At 44.9% G+C, this 21,045-nt stretch overlaps 1 protein-coding gene across 1 annotated transcript in view; it reads left to right on the forward strand.

Annotated features, from left to right (window-relative positions):
• TYRO3 (TYRO3 protein tyrosine kinase) overlaps positions 1-21,045 on the forward strand; it is an 81,122-nt gene that overhangs the window by 18,605 nt on the left and 41,472 nt on the right. Inside the window, exons 4-5 of the mRNA XM_066631471.1 lie at positions 11,752-11,922; positions 18,909-18,995. Coding sequence (XP_066487568.1) covers positions 11,752-11,922; positions 18,909-18,995 — 258 coding nt within the window. The remainder of the gene's footprint in view (positions 1-11,751; positions 11,923-18,908; positions 18,996-21,045) is intronic.

Genomic DNA, 21,045 nt, shown 5'->3' on the forward strand with positions numbered 1-21,045 from the left:
TTTAGAAATGGGCTATGTCAGAATGTCAGTGCAAGGGAGGGCACCAGGATGCAGGTCTCTTGTTATCTGGTGTGCTCCCTGGGGCATTTGGTGGGCCGCTGTGAGATACAGGAAGCTGGACGAGATGGGCCTATGGCCTGATCCAACGAGGCTGTTCTTATGTTCTTATGTTCTCATTTCCCAGTCTTCCTCCTGGGTAGGGGGCACATCCACATCCAGGGTGCTCTGGAAGACCATGGGTGCCTCCAGAGAGCAACAAAGAGAAAAATGGCCAGCAAATGTAAGGATTTTATTAGGCAGTGAAAAGAACAGGCCTTTGGACCTTTCTGCTGGATTACTTCATGCTTTTCTTGGCTGGCAGGTAGTTTTGTGCTCAAGAGTCAGGTGGCCTCTTCTCTTTGCTCCTCTCCCTGGCCCTTCCCTGGCCAGTCCAGGTCCTTGCTGTCTTCCTTCCATGTCCTCTGTTCCTTCCACTGCTTCTTTGCTGGCTTCCCCAGTCTTTCTTCAGTCTCCCCCACATGTCCTTCTCTCCACATTGTCCTTTCATTTTTGATCCTCCTTCCTGGGTCTCCCTCTTGCCCCATCTCTCCTTTTGCTCCACTTTCCTTCTTCCTCCACCTGTTACTCCTTCTCTCCTTTCCCTTCTGCCTTCTTTCCTCCTTTTCTGTCTCCCTGCATTCCTTCCCCCTCTCTTTGTCTGAGGCTTGCCTTTAAGGGCTGATGCTAGCCAGCCCTACCTCCCACCCTCACACCTGCAGAGCACCAGCATGAGGGCCCGCAAACATGCTTTACAGCATGTTTGCAACAGTGAGCACCAGCAGTGAGCCGGCATGCACTCCATAGGATTGGGCCCTTTGTATGTTCACTTCTCTAGCTTTCACCAAACATGCCCAGTCCCTTCATGTGAACAGAACATGCATGAATAGACCCAGCAGAAACACAGTTGCATGCATACCTTTTCCCTTCAACTAATCTCTTTTGTTTTGACATAACCTCCCTCTTCCTTAACCCTTTTCCTGTCCTCTTCAATGTAGATAAGTCTCCGCACAGCCCTGAGGCTGTGAAGAAGTTGTTATGGGCTGCTCTCCATCCCTAGAAAGGAAAAGTTGGCTCCAGGAGGTAGATCTCAGTTCAAATTCCTAGCTACGAACTTAGTGTATGTCCCTGGACAAAAAAAATCTCTTTCAGTTCTAGTTTCCACATCTAAAACTTTGGCCCATAAGTTCATTTTGAGGGGAAGCAAGTAACCATGTTGCACCCTAGAAGTGCACATTAATGATCACAAATATTACATTGTCTTTACAGTCGTCTTTACAACAGCTTATCGGTTCATTTTACAAAAGAGTAAATAAACTTACTTCTGCTCAACTCCATTTGCTGAAAGGAAACAAACTTCAGGCCAAGTTCTAAAAAGGCTGTATACACAGATGGGCAGCCCTGCCTCTGAGAACTGATAAAGCAGCCTCTGTTAAGACTGCAGATTTTTAAAATACACATTAGTATCTTTAAAATGCGAAGTAAGAGCCCGTCATCCCCAGCAACAGCATATTTACTGGATACAGGATGATCATGGTTCTGTCAGAAATCAAATATAGTGTTTCCAATTTTGAGCTATTCTGCTTTTGTCTACTGTCTTTTAACCTAATATCAGCTTTGCCATCACAAGTGGATGAGGTATTGAAGTATCCTTAAAAGGCAGTAAATTGTCAATCACACATGTGACCTGGTATCCACAGATGATGTATTCCTGACCCCTCCCCGTGGATAGCAGAAACCACAGTTAAAGGGAAACCCCTCTCTCCCCCCGTACCTATTTACCCGGTTTAGAACCTTACCAGGTGAAGAAATCTTCCTTACACTGAGCGTTGTAAGCCTGCAGTTTTACAGCGCTTGCAAACTACTTCCCAACAGCCAGCACATTTAGGAAGTATTGAAGGAGGTCAACTGGAAGTGCTAACTTCCCTTCCCGTTGACATCCTTTGAGCCTTTTTCCAGGTGCTCCAGCTGTAGAGGCACTTGCAGAAGCTCAAAGGAGGTCTAAACAAGCCTTCCTTTTGACCTCCTTTGGGTTTTTCCAAGTGCTCCAGCTACAGGAACGTTGCAAAAAAGGAGGTTAACAGGAAGGCTCATTTTGACCTTCTTTGTGTTTTTGCGCTTCTGCAGCCAGAGCTCTTGGAAAAAAAAAAACTCAAAGGAGATCAACAGGAAGTGAAGTTAGTGTTTCCTGTTGACCTTCAGTTTTTTTTCTAAATGTCCTGGCTTCCAGGAGGCAGCTTGCAAGTGCTGTAAAAGTGTAGGCTTACAGCACTCACTGTAAGGAAGATTTCCTCCACCCCTTAGGTTTTAAACCGTGTAAATGGGTTTAAACCGACGCCTTGAGTGCCCTTTGGGGAGAAAGGCGGAATACAAATCCAATAAATAAATAAATAAATAAATAAATAAATGGGTGCGCGGAGGGGCGTCCGTGGATACCTGAAACCATGGATACAGGATCTGCGGATATGGGGGTTGTGTATTTAGCATATTACTACATTTTTAACCTATCCTGGCAGAGGGACCATTTACATATAACGTCCAGACACTAGACAACACTGGTCCTGGGCCATTTTTTCATACACCTTCACTTCTGATCTCAGAAACATTTCACATGATGAAGTTGTCACAAAGCATTTTTCCCACATTAGTTGTACATCATGGATAATTTATTTTTGGTGCACCCTAACATTGTGGGAAGTGGTATTTCCCACATCAGGCTAAAATGTGCTGTAGTTCAGGCTGGCCTGTTCAGTAGGATTGCTTAAGAATATGGATGGTGCTATAAACATTCTTCCCATCCAGATTCCTGCCCACCTGTACCCAGTCTTGCTTGCAGGGTGGCATCAAGGTGTAAATCTGCCACTCTCCCCTGTCTTGGTTTTGGGACAGAATGCTGCATAATGCTGCCCCAATATTCAATTTACAGCTTTCTTTCTTTTTCCATGACATGTTTCCAATACACAGCAGCACACAAGCACATGGATTGACATGTGCTTTGGGGCTTTAACGCAGTAACAGGTTGTGGAGACATGCGTGGGTGAAATGACAGTGGGAAGGCCGAAGCTGCACCACATGCAGTGGCAGCCCTGTTGGGACATGTGGATATAGGTAAGTTGGCGGGTGAGGCAGGATGGGGATGGTGGAGGACAGAAATGAGGTGGGGAGGGTGGAATAGAGAGGCAGTGGGGCGGGGATGGGTAGATTTGGCTCCGGGAAGGATGTGGGTCCAGCAGCAGTGACGGCCACTGAACCCACCCTTTCCCAGATCCTATCTGGCCCATTCCTACCCCATCACAGCCTGTTCCACCCTCTTCCCCCTGTTCTGTCCTCCCCCACCTTGTTCCACCTCTTACCTGGATTGGTGTACCAGTGCTGTGTTTTCACATGCAAAGCCACTATGGCCTCTCCACCAGCACTCGACTTCATGACCTGCTGGAGACCTTCTTTGTGACTGTCATAAGATAGCGCCTGACAGAACACTTGTTCCACCAGTGCCCAATAGGTCTGGGCTGTCAGTCACCATACCAAAAGTAATACCACGTCCCTCAGTCATAACCGAAGGAGGTGATGGAATATTGTCACCTTGCAGAAATATTGTCCTTCTTCAGAACCATAGCCATCATTCTCAAGGCACCTGAAGAGGTTAAAGCACCTGACTTTATCATGTCCATCAAGTAACTTGTGAGTCATCAGCCATTATGTGGACAGAGAAATTGCTTCTTTCCTGGTCAGAAATTCCAAATGGGCAATACTGGGTTACACAGGCCTACAAAATTGAGGGTCAGAAAAGTTTTTCCCAAACTTTATGGTGGCTTGATATGAATTTGGGGTGCCGATTCCGAAAAAGACATCTGTTTTGCCCTATCACTTCAAGCCTACACCATGGCTTCCTCATGAGGAAGCTGCTTGAACCATTCACTAATGAGGCTATACTATATCTCCAAAACTAAATGTGATAGGGCAAAACGGATGCCATTTTTGGAATCGGCACCCCAAATATACCCAGGAATTGGTGTAACATTTAAGGAAGCAAAATGTGTGTTGGCCTGTGTTATCTTTCTCACTCTCAGGGATAAGAAAGTGATAATCCTGAAATTTTCATGAACAACTAGTTGTGATTGCTAAAAAATCCTTGTTGGAGTGCCTTATTCTATGTATTCATAAATCTCCTTACTATTTCATCTGGGAATATCATTAAAATACCTTCATTGTACATTGTTGCTTGTATATGCCTCAGAAGTGCCTCTGTTATGTGCCTGTCATCCTTATATAGAAAGAGATTTTAGTATAAATCCCCATTTATAAAAACCCTCTACATATATTGCTTATTCAGGGGATTACACAGCCCAAAGTTTCTGTTTTCCTAATCTGACGCGTAAAGGTCAAACTGTACTGTTTTTACTTTCAGAAAAATGTTATTGATTTTTAGAGCCAGCATGGCCTGAGGGCTGTCAGTTTTGGCATTATCAGGTGCTTCCTATCAGGTGCTTTAGTTCCTACTAAAGCAGTATAAAATGTTAGTTGAAACTGGTCCCAATACAGGTTGTGCCTTGTTATCCACTAGGGTTCCATTTCAGGATGCCTAGTGAAGTAAAAAAAATCAGTGGATGCCAAATCAGTGTAAAAATAGCTTTAAAGACCTACTTCCAGGAAGGTTGTACTTCCTGCTTCTCCATTGTTGCCCCAGAATGAATTGGTATAGACACTATGCTGCCTTCAGCCACTAGATGGAATGAATAATGGAATCTAATGGAATTAAATTATAATTATTTGACAGTGTGAACGTAGAAAATTTGGATTTTGGTGCCTTTTGTTACAAGGCATTGAAAGGTGGACCTAGCATCAGTGGTAAGTCAAATCAGTGGATACCGAGATTCCATCTGTATTTAAACATGTCTTGTGCAAAATATGTGTGTTATATGATACCTAAAAGATTAATGTTGGGCAGTTAAGGTATCATCTGAACTGTCCTAATTCTACCTAACTCCTTGTGCACCAATACAGCCATGCCACTGGGACATGCGCTGCATCCTGCAGGAGAGTTTCAAGTTCACGAAAGTAAGGAAACATTTGTTTCCTTGCTCTGGGGTATCTTCACAGCCCCATTTGTCCTACTGAGACCTGCGCTGGCTGCTTTGCTGGTGCAGGTTTGAATGGACCTAGGTTGGGGGATTGAGGATGGGGATAGGATATCAGCTGTGCCGCCACCGCCATTACACCCCTCCCCGCCCTCAGTCCACTCCTTCTCCAACCCAGACTCCTCCCAGTTCCTCCCCCATCCTCCCTGTTCTGCCCATCTCCTTCTGACTTACCTGTGCTGACTTATCTGTACTGGGGTTTGTTGGGAAGCTGCTATAGCATGGAACTGGCCACTTGCTGCTGGTGGTGGTGGTCAGGACGTGCTGTATGGTGTGTTGCCTTTTGTGACAGCCATAGAGCATGCTACACCTCTGGAACAAGAATTCCGACTGTGCAGTGACCCATTAGGATTGACCATAAGTCCTGTACCAGCCCCACATGATTACAGATATGCATGCATGTCCTGACCCTCCTTGTTTCCTGGTTGGTTTTCCTAATCACGTGGGGGATTCATTCAAACATCTCCTTTACGCACATTTCCTTTAAGCAGTGTATTTAGAGGGGTGGTTCAGATGAGCTGTCCCCTCCCTTATTCAGTCAGAGAATATCATAAACAGTGGATAGCTAAAGGTGTTGCACAGCACTAAGTTTTGCAGGGAGCCTCACCATAGCATGCAAGGGGCCTCTCCCCTTTGGAGCCATTCCTAGTGTTCGCCTCTGTTTTGCTTCCACTGCCTCCAGTGGCTCCAAAGGGGAAGGGAGGGGTCCCTTACAAGCTGAGGTGAGGCTCCCTGCAAAACTTAGTGCTTTGCATCCCCTCTAGCTATGTGAAGATAACAAGGAAGCAGGGAAAAAGACAGATATGTGCATGAGAGACCTCTATATTTGTGTAGGGCCAGTTGAGGATTTAAACATATTAAAAGACGTGACTATCAGATAACTGAATATCAGAAACTACATTCAGAGGCCTTTTAAACTCTCATATTCTGAGGTTCTAGAGATCAAAAATAGAATCATTAATTTTGTTCTGATATTAACAGTGCACTGAACTCTTGCCTTAGAGCAGGGGTGCTCAAACCCCGGCCCTGGGGCCACTTGCGGCCCTCGAGGCCTCTCAATGCAGTCCTCAGGGAGCCCCCAGTCTCCAATGAGCCTCTGGCCCTCCGGAGATTTGTTGGAGCCCACACTGGCCCAACACAACTGCTGTCAGCGTGAGGGTGACTGTTTGACCTCTCGCATGAGCTGTGGGATGAGTGCTCCCTCCACTGCTTGTTGTTTCACGTCTGTGATGCAGTAGCAGCAGCAAAGGAAAGGCCAGCCTTGCTTTGTGCAAGGCCTTTTATAGGCCTTGAGCTATTTCAAGACCTCCATTCATTCATATAAGTTCATCTTTAATATATTCATTTATGTAAACTTATGTAAATTTATTCAAATTTTAATTGTAAATTAATTCTTTTTTCCCCGGCCCTGACACAGTATCAGAGAGATGATGTGGCCCTCCTGCCAAAAACTTTGGACACCCCAGTATTAATAGAATTTAAGCTGACCACGTAGCAGCTTATTCTACTCGATTTCTGGGAAGCCATTGTCCAGCCATTGTTTGTTTGTTTAAGAGATGTGGTCTTTGCCATAGCCCCTTCATGTCCTTATCTCCTCAAGACCTGTCTGTTGCAATGCAATGTGCATTGAGCTGTAATCAGCACAAAAACAAAATTCAAAGGCTAAAATCTTTAAAAGATTTATTACTCAGGGCACATATAGCCAGTTTTCAGGAGCCACAAAGATCTCCTATTGATGTTCACAAGATGTTGGGACTGGCATATTTGAGAGGAGCTTTGTTAGTCATCTGGGATGCAGGTCCTATGACAGCAGGTTCCCAGTCTCATTGGTGCCATGAACCACCTCATCCTTTGTGGTGGTGGTTCATGATGTAGGAATGACTTACCTGGAGAATGGGGAGGCTCATGTGGGTTGCACTGGGTGGGCAACCCGTTCTACTGGCCTCTGTGGGCCTCGGAATGGACTGCAGAAGCCTCAAACCCATTTCCTGTTTTTGGAAGCAAACCTGAAGTAGCTTCCCAAAAACCTGGCTTTCCGAGGCCCTCAGAGGCCAATAGGGTGGATTGCTGGCCCAGTGCGACCTGGCAGAGGCCTCCCCATCTTCTTGGTAGGTCATTCCCACATCGTGAACCACCATGGAGGATGAGTAATTTGGCCTCCAGAATGGATCCGATTTGGTGCCAAAACTGAGCAAGGCCAATTGGGAGGACCCAGGTCACACAGTACATGGGCTTGTGACCCACCTGTGGATGGCAACCCACCATTTGGGAAAACCTTCCCTATGATATTGTAGTTGCTCAGTCATTAAGTCATGTCTGACTCCTTGTGGCCCCATGGATCACAGCACGCCAGGCCTCCCTGTCTACCACTAACTTCCGGAGTTTGTCCAAATTCATGTTCAAGTTTGTCCAAATTCATGTTCAAGTTTGTCCAAATTCATGTTGCCTCTGTGACACTATCTAACCATCTCATCCTCTGCCGTCCCCTGCTCCTTTTGCCTTCAGTTTTTCCCAGCACCGGGATCTTTTCGAAAGAGTCCTCCCTTCTCATGAGATGTTCGGAATGCCCTATGATATTACACAGAATTTATTTGCATGGCTGAGATATTTCTGTATGATGAATCGGTAAATCAAAGATTAAGTGACCTGAAAGCAAGGAAATGCATGTCTGTGTAAAACGGGCTCTAGACTCACCTTTCTCTTCTCTGGCTGTGGTGTCACTGTGTACATATTGCCTTGTGGCATGACTCCACCAACGAACTTTTAACTTGCTAGGGAATGTGCTTTATTCTTTAAAAGTGCTTAACTTTTGGCTGGATTCTGTCCATATTTCTCTTGAGTACAAAGAGGTGGCAGAAATTCAGAATTCGTTGCAAGCAAACAGTGGGAGTGACTCAAGGCAGTGAGCAAGGATGTGTTGGTAAAATGCCCCCACAGTTTGTGTAAGCGAGAGCCCTTCCAGGGTAACAGCCCAAATTACAGCTTCAGAAATAGCCTCAGAGATTATATAGAAGAGAGAACAAGTAGTGAAGGTGAAGACAATAACAGCGTTGAGGGTTCAGCATTTTCAGATCGAAGGTTTGAACACAGGTGGGCAGCCTCACAGCCTGGCAAACCGTGGCTTTCATAGTGAAATCCGCATTTTTCCAAAAGAAATCTACTAGGAAAACCCAAAACGAAATGTGAAACTCATTTTGAAGTAAATTTTGAATGGTAAGTATTGCAGTTGCCACAATGTGCTGCGTAAGTTGCTCTTCCCACTTGCCATCAGAGCCAGTCTGGGTAGTGATGGCAATGCGCTCCTTGCTTAGAATGGCTCTGATGGCAAGTGGGAGGGGCCACTTACGCAGCACAGTGTGGCACCTGCAATACTGACAATGCCACCATCCTGTAGCTATGCTACTGCTATGGGGTGCTTACTTTTAAAACTGTGATGCCTGCTAAATTTTATACAGACGTTTGTCTTTAGAATTCAAGCTAATTTCTAGTTTCAGCTAGATTTCAGCTTAGAAATCTGCTAAATTAATTTCAGCCTTAGGGCTGCCTATGGGCCTCCTTAAATATTCACTGCCTATTTTTTCTGCCCACGTTTCTTTCCGTTCTAGTAGTATGTGGAGAGTTCTGCTTGGGACCTGTCAGCTTTGCAACCCATTTGCAGTCCTTGGATGTCAAGAGCCAGCCTATTTGGCTGTCATGGCATGTTGCAAAACATCTCTTTTCACATACCTCTGGCAAATGGTGTAGGAGGAGCAAGTCAAGGTCTTGCCTCCCTTTGCCATTCTCCCATTCTTTTCTCTGTCTGGAGCAAGGTTGGCATCATTGTGTTTCTACAACTCCTTTTTTAATATGTAGCAGCAGCCCTTAAGGGAAGGTGTTCAAAGTCAGAACATAAATAGGAATACACTTCCTAATTGACTGCTGATGCCTTTCGGCTATTAGACTCCTTGTTTCCATCACACCTTTGAAACCCTTCCTAGAAACCACAAAAAGTGTTTTAATATGTGTCTTTTGAACAATTTGTTGGTGGTACTGTTATTAACATAAGAACATAAGAACAGCCCCACTGGATCAGGCCATAGGCCCATCTAGTCCAGCTTCCTGTATCTCACAGCGGCCCACCAAATGCCCCAGGGAGCACAACAGATAACAAAAGACCTCATCCTGGTGCCCTCCCTTGCATCTGGCATTCTGACATAACCCATTTCTAAAATCAGGAGGTTGCGCATACACATCATGGCTTGTACCCCATAATGGATTTTTCCTCCAGAAACTTGTCCAATCCCCTTTTAAAGGCGTCTAGGGTAGACGCCAGCACCACATCCTGTGGCAAGGAGTTCCACAGACCGACCACACGCTGAGTAAAGAAATATTTTCTTTTGTCTGTCCTAACCCGCCCAACACTCAATTTTAGTGGATGTCCCCTGGTTCTGGTATTATGTGACAGTGTAAAGAGCATCTCCCTATCCACTCTGTCCATTCCCTGCATAATTTTGTATGTCTCAATCATATCCCCCCTCAAGCGTCTCTTTTCTAGGCTGAAGAGGCCCAAACGCCGTAAAAATATTCTTTTTATTACGGAATTAATTACATAGCTTTCCTTCCTCTGTGGGCTTAGTGGTGGGATCTAGACTTGCTGGGATATTAAAAAAGAGCTGTGTGCAGCCTCAGCCTCTCTGTTAAATTAGGGCTCCTGGTGGATATTTCCGAAGTCCATCAGAAAGTCAATAGAAACAAACTTTCTTATCCCTCTACCACAGTGATTTTCAACATTTTTCATCTCACGGCACACTGGCAAGACACTAAAATGGTCAAGGCACATCATCAACTTTTTGACAATTGACAAGGCACTCTGTGCTGTCAATGGGAGCTCACATCCCCTAATGGTCCTATTGATAAATGACCCTCTCCCAAATTTCTAAGTGGCTGCTCTTTTATTTTATTTAGTGGGGGGGGGGGGAGTAACTGGTCCTCCTCAGCCTAGCACTGTCTTTTCTGGTGGCTGTCTACTGGTGTTCTTTTGCATCCTTTTAGATTGTGAGCCCTTTTGGGACAGGCAGCCATTAGTTCGTTGTTTGATTTTCTCTGTAAACAGCTTTGTGAACTTTCTGTTGAAAAACGGTATATAAATACTGTTAATAATAATAAGATCCAATGTACACCAATGCCACCAGATTGAGCCCTTCCCTCCTCTTCCTCGCCTCTGTTTCGTCCCATGGAACACCCTGATCTTCATACCCATGTCTCCTCGCTGCCACTGACTTACCACCACTGGGGAATTCAGGAAGGCAGCTGCCACACAGCCTGCATCGCTCTGCATTTCCAGCAGTGGCCAACGGCATGCTATAGAATGTCACATTTTGCGACACAATTGTTATGTGACAATCCCCCTTTTTGTCTTTTAGCTTTGATTTTCTTTTTCTGTACCTGGTTATGCTCTATTATGGACTCTAATCTAATCCAAGCTAAACTTTCCTAGTAGGCCACATTTCCAGGACTGTGGTCAAGCCTCAAGCTCATTGTTCGTTTACGCAGTGCCCTCCCCCCAATAGTCACACATTCTGGGACAAATTCTTGTGTCTTAATCAAATCACCATTTAAGCATCTTCTACCATACTGTATGCAAACTTGAACTACCTTCCATCAACTCCCTGTATTTAGGTGTAGAAACACTATTTGTGATTCATTTTATTGTACCTGCATCCTGTATTTTTTCCACACAGTCTTTTTTCCCCTTTTTAGGAAGCCAGTCATCTAACCCCTGATTGACTTTTGCTGATAACAAATATCTACATCCTAATCCCCATTCAGACTCCAGGGATACTTGTACATATGAAAACAGTACTCCAAGCACCCAGCATTTAGTTAAGCAACCAACTGTCAAGCTACCTTCCAGCTCTGCATGTAGGCACTGTCCCCTAACCCTTATAAGAGAGGTCTCCCTCTCCCCAAGGCCCAACACACTTGTGTTAGATTGTCCTCTCCACAGGACTTTCTCCCCCTCCAACTGCTCTACAGGATACGTAACTATCTTGTGCCTTGAACTCTTTCACTTCTCCCCCCTTCTCTTCCCATCTTCAGCTAGCAACTGGGGTTGGTATAGCAAGGACCCCTAAAATTCTTTCCTACAACCCCTTTCCTCTTCTGATTTCTTCAGATGCACTCCTGTTATCTAGCCTAAGGTCCTGATGTTCCAGTAAGGGCAGTGTGATAATTTCCCTAAACAAAAACAGCTCTTTTTGGTAACACCATAAGTCAGACTGTGTTACCAGAAAACAATCTAGTGATAGGATTGGGCTGTAAATGTACACAAATTTGGCCCTGTATACTTGAACTGAGCTGATTTGTTTTTGCTAAAGAGAATGGCAAATGTTTGGGCAAATGATTGGGCTAAACATTCTCAAATGTTTAGCCCAATCATCAGTGACGGGAAAAAAAATCCAGTTCTTAATATATGTTGGAAGTTTTTAAGACCCTTTGTTTTAAGTACAAATTACTTGAAAAAATAATTGAAACTATTCTGGTTGATAAAGATGAAGGAAAACTCTTTCACTGTTGTGTCTCTGCTTTGCTCTTGTAGGTGTTCCTTATTTCACTGTTGAGCCTGAAGATCTGTCTGTCATCCCAAATACTCCTTTCCACCTGGCATGTGCTGCAGTTGGCCCACCTGAGCCAGTGACAATTGTCTGGTGGATGGGCGATTCCAGAGTTGGGCTGCCTGACATCTCCCCCTCCACTTTAAATGTGTCAGGTAAGACTTCCTTCTAGGATGTATAAAATCATCAAGAAAGAGTGGGCTGGGAGTGGAGATACTTACATCACTTTTCCAATTTTCTGCAAGATTTCAGAGCGCGATACCATAGTCTTTCGAGACTGAAGGTTGCCAACTAGCAAGATTGTGTCTCGGGTAGGTTACCCCGCAGAAAAGCAAATGGTCACAGTGAAGAACCAGTGTAATGTGGACATGATCAGAGGTGCAGTTATCTCTGTTAAAATGCTCATGGAACTTGGAGGTAGTGTACAAACTAGATGATCTCAGGAATAAATGCCTTTGCAAAAATGACCGATGTGCCTCACTCATTGTAGCTGTCCTTCTTAGTGTATGATACCTTTTCATATGGCTTATCAGTTCTAATGCCCACAGTTGTTCTGAGAATGTGTCTTTCCTCCAAAGTTACCGAAAGACAGCCCACTACACCAGTGTGTAAGTGCTGGAAAGAAGCACAGCAATACAGGAGAATTGGGAATCATTTGGCCACTGCAATCTTCTTAAACAGTCGCCGGGACCTTGATAGAACACTGAGAATTTCTGCCTTCCTTCTTTGTCTTTTAAAATAAGGTTCATCTTGCCAGAAATGTGTCCTGGTGCTTCTGAAGGCAACTGAGCTGCTGAAGGCACATATGCTGAGCTGTAAAGTTCAATAGTTGCCCTGTGTCAGGCTCCTCCATACTTGCTGCTGAGTTGGGCAGCAAGTACACAGGTTTCGTGCAAGCTTTTAGTGGAAAGATGTGTAATCTAGACTTGGAAACATGTTACTGGGAGAAGCAGAGAGGAATCCTGTCCAAAGCCTTATCCAGTAATATTTCTTCTTAAGTGGCACCAAGACCCCTTAACACCTGAGGAGGCATGCCAAATACTGCCCCCTTACCCTATGATCTCCCAGCCCTGCTCCTCTCACCCTCCAGTCTCCTAGCTCAGCACTCTTCTCCACATTTCGTCATAATCTCTGTCCTCCTTTTCCAATCCAGAGAGTGGAAGGAGAAGATGGAGCAGTGGGGGCAAGTTAGAGAGCAGAGATGCCCTCCCCTATTTTGCTGCCTTAGGCCACCACTTCAGTTGTTCTCATGGATGAACTGGACCTGAGTGTCAGAAAGCCAAAAACCTGCTCCTCATTGTGTGCTGTTGTCATAGGACCAGACGCTGATCCAGTTGAGCCATTCTGATCCTCTTCTTCAATTCACACTGATCCACTTCTCCCATTCACACTCACCCCTGGGGCAGCCTTTCTCATACAAGAAAAGGAGTCTGCCAATCAGCAGTCATACCGTCACCCCACTGAGATTTAGGACACTTGCTTAAACTAACAGGAATGCCTGGGAACAATGTAAAGTTTTAGCACCCATCTTAAATTCCAGAGATTGGTCAGGCCCACCCAGATTCTGCTTTTCTCAAGTTCAGAGGGTGACCTGGAGTATTGTGTCCAGTTCTGGTCGCCGCATCTCAAAAAAGACATAGTGGAAATGGAAAAGGTGCAAAAGAGAGCGACTAAGATGATTACGGGACTAGGGCACCTTCCTTATGAGGAAAGGCTACGGCGTTTGGACCTCTTCAGCCTAGAAAAGAGACGCCTGAGGGGGGATATGATTGAGACATACAAAATTATGCAGGGGATGGACAGAGTGGATAGGGAGATGCTCTTTACACTCTCACATAATACCAGAACCAGGGGACATCCACTAAAATTGAGTGTTGGGAGAGTTAGGACAGACAAAAGAAAATATTTCTTTACTCAGCATGTGCTCAGTCTGTGGAACTCCTTGCCACAGGATGTGGTGATGGCATCTAGCCTGGACACCTTTAAAAGGGGATTGGACAAGTTTCTGGAGGAAAAATCCATTACGGGGTACAAGCCATGATGTGTATGCGCAACCTCCTGATTTTTGAAATGGGCTTTGTCAGATGCAAGGGAGGGCACCAGGATGAGGTCTCTTGTTATCTGGTGTGCTCCCTGGGGCATTTGGTGGGCCGCTATGAGATACAGGAAGCTGGACTAGATGGGCCTATGGCCTGATCCAGTGGGGCTGTTCTTATGTTCTTATGACCAAGGAGAATTAGACCACAATGTGTCTTAGAAAGAGTAAGAGTGATTGATACACAGAAGTTACAAAAAGAACATGGCAAACACCCCTTCAGCTTGCTGGGAACTCTTCACAGCGGTGGATAGACTCCAATGGGGCATGATTCCGGGGCACACCTGCGCAGTTCCTCACCCGCTTGTGAAATCCTAAGGGCGCTGGCATTTCTTGGGGTTTATATATGTCCTCTCAGAGAAGCTTTGAGAAGCTGCAAGTTTAGCATCTAATAACAAAAACGTATACTGTTGGTCTCACACAGATAGGTCTCCTCCAATCCGGGCCTTGCCTTATGTCAACTGTGGAGTAAGATAACTTGTGCTAGGCACTGCTCTATGCTTATAGCAAAACAGCAGCTGTGAGTCCATGGCTCTCACTAAAAGAGTCCATGGTCTCACTAAAAGAGTAGGTAGACAGGACAAATGACAAAACTTCACATGAACTCATAACAATATTCTTCTGGTATCCAACCACTACAGCACCTCTTTATTTTATCTCACTTTTATCTCAGGCTGCTTGCATGCTCATTAACCTTCTCATAACCTCTGTTCAGAAAATGTGGGGGGGGGGAGCAGATCCCACCCACTGGTCTTGGCTCTGTTATCAGTGTGCCCATTGGCCACACCTCTTGGTCAACTATACATTTGGTATGTAAACCCTTTCCTGAGCAAGGGATGTATGCTTGAACCCTGCTTATCTCAATAAGATGAGAGCTGTACTTAGAGACAGCATTACAATGGGGACCAAACCTTCTCACTACCCTTGTCCCGGGGTATCACACACACCGTTAACAAGGACACAATTGAGAAGAGGAATGTTACACCTCCTTCTTGAAGTTGTGGAAAAAGGTAATCTGTTTCCAGTGCTTTCCTCCCACTCACAAAGTCAGGATTCATGTACCACCAGGCCTTTTTCAGGCAGAAGTGCACATCATTGTAGAATTCTGGGCAGTCAGTGATTTATTTCATGTCTGTTTGCTCAAGCACTGCGGAAGAAAGAATAATAAATCATCTTGTCTTGAAATCTCTGTTTTCTTCATGGTTCAGCTCTCTAGTACTCTCTGGGCTGTGCGTGTAGGTTCTTGTCTCGAAAGGGAAAAGGAAGGATCAGAGGGTGAGCCTGTGTGCATTATGGCTGGGCCACAATTCCCTGAAGCATGCCACAACACAGACTCTGGGGCAGAGGAGATAGCTGGAGTCAGCAGGAATGGACAAGCCAAATGTAAAAACAAGAACTGTGGAAGAAGTTGGGGTGGGGTCAACGTTTCAGCTCACCAGCTGGTTCGTGTTCAGGATGCAGATTGCATCTTCAGAGCAAAGAGTCATTGTGCCTCAACCACGGAGGACATTTTGAGTGTTTCCACTCTCAGAAAGAACAGTAATTATACTCTTGTTGCTTGGTTTGTAACCAACCAGAATATATCACCTTGTGGTTTCATGGTATAACTACCTTTTAACATTTATTATGCTGTCATCTGTCCATCTTCTGATCTTCCACTGTTTATTTTCATTTTCAGTGAAGATTGCACAGCTCTGTTTCAGACAAGCGTTGACAGTATATATACCATATACCCAAACTGCATTCTCAGCTGCAGTTCAAGACTTCAGTTTATCTTGCACCGTGAGGCAGGCTAAAGCAGAAGAAAATCCCGCAAGTTCCCCTGCCACTGTCGCTAGTTCCATTTTTTAAAAAAGTATTGACTTTTTGGGTTCTTTTACAAGCAATATTGCAACAAATAATTACATAAAACAAGGCACAGCATTAAAAGAAAACAGAAAGTACAAGGGGAATAATACATTAAGAAAGAAACCATAGAGAGTCTATTAAAAGTATCATTTGCCCTCACAGTCATCTGAATCCTGCTTAAGGCTCCAGTTTATGTGTAAACAGCTCTGTGCTTCCTGTGATCAGAATAATGCTAAGTAAAGACAGTAACAAATGAGGTTGCGGCCGCAGGTCTCATTGTTTTATCTCCGTGTTGGTTAAGAAGCGAAAACTACAACCTTTCTGGTGGAGTAGACTTGGATCCCATTGTGTCCTGTTGTAATTAGCTATACAAGTGGTAGGACTGCAGGCCACTTAGTAGTGGTGTGCAGAATTAAGTGGTAGAGTTCTAGGGTGCCAGAATGGATTGCTCCACTTTAGATGGAGGAGGGATTATATTTGTGAATGCTCCCTTATGGCAAAACTCTCTGCAAATAGGAGATAAGTATAAGAGGAATGGCAAAAATTTTTCTCCTTTATGCAGTAGGCTTATTTTTCAGATAATATTTTTACATGAGAAATGGCTAAAATTTAAAAAAAAATCACCTCCACCTGTAATCTGAAGTAGTACAGTCTGCTCTACCTTCTCAGGATTCTAGCACCACAGTTTACTGCGTGTGCAGAGCTGCCATTGTTAAGCTGCTTGTTGAGTGGCTCACAAATAAATCACTTCTTAGTGCTTGGGTATTCAAGCCTGAATGGAAGTCCCACTGTATGAAAAAATACTCTGCGACTTGTATTTGGTTTTTCATTTTCAGAGCACTCCAGACTTTGGGCCAAGTGTGATCCAAAGGTCCTTGATTTGGGACTTGTAAGAGCTGGCATCTTTTGTTGAATTTGAGGCATTCTTCAGCCAGCCAGCAGGAGAAAAAGAGTGCTTGCAAATGCCCAGTACCAAGCAATCTGGTTCTAGGGCCTGCCACCAGGTTCTAGGGCCTGGTTCTAGGGCCTGCCAACAGCCCCTCTGGATCAGATCTCAGGCCCATCTAACCCAACTTCCTGTATCTCACAGTGGCCTACCAGATACCTCAGGGAGCATACAAGACAACAAGATACCTGCATCCCTTGCATCTGGCATTCTGAGATAGCCTATAGGGGGCTGCATGTACCCATCGTGGCTTGTAATCTGTGATGGAATTTTCCTCCATAAAATTGTCCAATCCCTTTTTAAAGGCATCTAGGCCAGAAAGCATCACCACATCCTGTGGCAAGAAGCTCCACAGATTAATTACGCAATGGGTAAAGAAATATTTTCTTTTGTTTATCCTAACTATCCCAACATGCAATTTTAGTGGCTGTCCCCCGGTATGGTGTTGTGTGAGAGGAAAAAGAACATCCCTCTATCCATCCCCTGCATAATTTTGTATGTCTCAATTATGTTCCCCTTTAGGCACCTTTTTTTCTAGACTAATGAGCAAACACTGTAGCCTTTCCTGATAAGGGAGGTGCCCCAGCCCAGTCATAATTTTCGTTGCTCTCTTCTGCACTTATTTCTTTTCTATCATATCTTTTCTGAGATGTGGCGGCCAGAACTGGACACAGTACTCCAGCTGTGGCCTTACCATTGATTTGTAACATGACATAATAATATTGGCTTTTATTCTCAATTCCCCTTTTAATTATCCCAAGCAAGCACTAGCCGCTTGCCGCTAGCAAGCCTTAAGTCAAATGGGATACATACTGTAGTTTAAATTGGTTCTCTGTTGTCATGTGAATATGATTCTTATTTGGGTTTTGACAGGCTTAAATGGAAATTATTTTTTTTCCATTTTGTGTCAAAACCATCAATTTTAATATTGCTCCTATCATGACTTAGTGGTGTAGCTAGAGGGGTTGCAGAGCATTAAGTTTTGCAGGGAGCTTCACTGTGGCATGCAAGTGGCCCCTCCCCCCCTTGGAGCCATTCAAGGCAGTGGGAGACTCTGTTTTGCTCCCATTGTCCAGAATGGCTCCAAAGGGGAGGAGGAGGAGCTGCTTGCCCACCACGGAAAAGCTCCCTGCAAAACTCAGTGCAAAGCACTCTCTCGAGCTACGCCACTTATTCTGAAGTAAGGAACCCTTCACACATTTTCTGTCTTCTGATGTCTGCATGAAAAATGAGGTTCAAGCAAAGTCCCTGCTGGAAAAAAAATTCCAGTAGAAAGTGAAGGAGAGAGAGAGGGTCCTTTTCTCCAAAGTAACTATTAGCTTCGAGAAAAATGGGTGAGGTTGTGCTGTTAGGCTGGCTAGTTTTGCATTTCTTTAATTTCTCCCATCTAGTTGCTGTGTTAATAAACAGAAAGCTGCCACGTGTACCCAAGCACTTGCGCTGGTGCAGGCAAACTATGATGCACATGCTTTTTCTAACATAATTACAATACTTGAATAGAAAAGAAGTAATTTATTAAGCACTGCCAGTGGACTCCCCTCTCCCTTTCCAGAAAACCCTATTGGAAGAACCTATTTGTTCCCCTTTTGTGTGAATGCTTGCAAAGAATATTCACAGCTAAGACAAAGCGCTGGTTAAATGACTGCCTTAGAACTTGGGGTATGGCGCCTCAGTTTTATTGTTCAAACTGTGTTGTATTCATCCTGAATATAGAGATGTTTTGATTGGGGGACATGGTGGCTATAATTCAATAGTGGCTAGAGGCCCGGTCAGACCTGAAACCCTGTTTTCCCAGGGATTGCACAAGCACACTCACAGAGTGTACACAAGCCTTGACTCGATTGCCACAAACAATAGGAAAGAGTCCAGCCAAGGACAGCAGTGAGATCACAACAATAGGAGCGCGAAGAGGCACTTTGGCTGCTTGCTTTACAAAATCCCTTCTTCACCCTCCCTTTTCATGGCTTGCAGAACTAGCCTCTGCTGTGAACTCCTCCACAATGCCGCATTCTTTCTGTTTTATAAAAAGAAAGCCAATTGACACGTTAATTACACTTAAATCCATGTGATTTTGATCGGCTTCCAAGTTCAGCCCCCAAGTTGCATATATAGAGCCAGAGCCACATATCAAATATGATTGAAATTCTGCTTGAGGTGGAAGCTGGGGGTGGGGAGGTGGGGAATTATACAGCAGTTTTGTGTGCAGCTTTCTTATTTTTTTTCTCCCCTTTCTTTTCTTGGCTGGTCTCCAGGTATTAATCAAAGCACAGTTTTCTCCTGTGAAGCCCACAACATAAAGGGACTGTCTTCATCTAGGACGGCCACTGTGCAAATTAAAGGTGAGAGAGCTTTTCCTGTCCTCCCCAGAAAAGGAAATACAGGGAGGGAGGAGCACAGACTGAAAGCAAGCAGAGCTCTGCTAAACAACAGGCTTTATTTCGCGCACCCCCTTCTCTCTTTCTCACATACACGCATGCACACACGCGCACTTCTGAGCTGCTTTCCTGAGCTGCCTGCACTATGTTCTCAGCAGATGAAATAATGTACTGTGCTTACTGTTTGGTATGCAGGCCTGTACCCCTGCAGTGAAATTGGCAGTCAAAAACAACCCACAACTGATTCAGGAAGGGAGTGTGACGCAAGATTAGAGATTCTCCTTGAAAAAGGATAGATCCAGGGCACTGCACTGTTTGTAGAAGGTGGGCCATGACGTAATCTGCAGTGAGTAAATGGGGAAAATCGTCCTTCTATGTAGACAGAGATTTGTCTCTGCAGCCAAAAACTCCTTTTCTCCCCCGTTTTTTGTTTTTCACTCTGATGCTCTGGCATCTCGGTAATTGCTGAAGACAAGAGGAGACAGATTGCCACTGGGAGAAATTAAATTTCAGAAATATTCTGATGGTACAGATTTCTGTGCTTTGCAGACCCCAACTCTCCAATTTAAAATATGTGACCATTTTTGTCCCTGCTCTTGCCTTTTCTTCTCCTTTCCCAAGATATAGGCCAAGAAGAAGCCACCCCCTATCTGGACAAATCTGCTGCTGTTCTTGTCTTAGCAGGCAGCATTCAAGTAATTCTTCTTTACTGGGATGCATTGTTCACTTGTATTTGTCATCCCCTATGTATTTTGCGATGGAACTTTGGTTTCTCACTGGATGCCTGTGAGGCATCACCCCATCCAAATGCTGATCAGACCCAGACTGGCTTAGTGACAGAACAGTGTCTGTATCATATACGCTTAGACCATGTGCTGGGGCTCATTGGGATGAGGATTGGCGGAACCTTTGTTCTAGACTAGAGTACTTCCTTATCTCAAGGAAGATCATGTATATTTCATGCAACTACAGTTGCATCGGTTGAGTGTGGTATATAGTGCAGAATATAGCATCCTGAGAATCTATAATGGCAGTATGTACCCAATAAAATCTCAGAATGCAGACAGGAGCTCTTCCGTTTGTCCGAGATTGGGGCTATAGTGCTCTCTACATTGCTTTTTATAAGAACATAAGAACAGCCCCACTGGATCAGGCCATAGGCCCATCTAGTCCAGCTTCCCGTATCTCACAGCGGCCCACCAAATGCCCCAGGGAGCACACCAGATAACAAGAGACCTCATCCTGGTGCTCTCCCCTACATCTGGCATTCTGACTTAACCCATTCCTAAAATCAGGAGGTTGCGCATACACATCATGGCTTGTACCCCATAATGGATTTTTCCTCCAGAAACTCGTCCAATCCCCTTTTAAAGGCGTCTAGGCTAGACGCCAGCACCACATCCTGTGGCAAGGAGTTCCACAGACCAACCACTCTGTGCAGCCCTAAGAGGAACTGAGCTGAGCAGCCCTAAGAGGGCTAAGAGGGCTAAGAAGAGCTAAGAGGGCTAAGAGCCCTAAGAGGGCTAAGAGCCCTCCTTAGAGGGCTTTTGCTGAGCAGCCCTAAGAGGAGCAGATTAAATGTAAAATAACCAATACAAGTCAGGGTTTGTGACTGTTCTTGGTGTGAAAAGGCAGCTCACCAGAGATTCTGAATTTGCCCCAGACTAACTGGCCAATCCTATTCCGCACTATCCATCTTCTGCCATGCAGCTGTGCTGATGGAGCGTGCACTGCATGCAGTGATGGGAGGGGCAAGCAGACAGTCAGCAAGAGGTAAGAAAATTTTTTTTACTTCGGAAAAGTAAGTGCCATGCCTTGTAGGGTGCCTGCTCGCCAATGTGTCTCGTGGGACCCACACCAGTTGTTTTGCGGGCATAAGTCTGAGGAGAGGAAGGGGCTTGAAAAAGAGGGATAGGATCCTGGCACACCATGGCTGCCAAGTTTTACCCCCGCCATCCCCTTAACTGCTCCCTGACCCGAGCCACCCATGAATCGCCCCTGTCAGCAACTTACC

Source organism: Tiliqua scincoides, chromosome 1, assembly GCF_035046505.1.
Source record: "Tiliqua scincoides isolate rTilSci1 chromosome 1, rTilSci1.hap2, whole genome shotgun sequence".
Taxonomy (NCBI): domain Eukaryota; kingdom Metazoa; phylum Chordata; class Lepidosauria; order Squamata; family Scincidae; genus Tiliqua; species Tiliqua scincoides.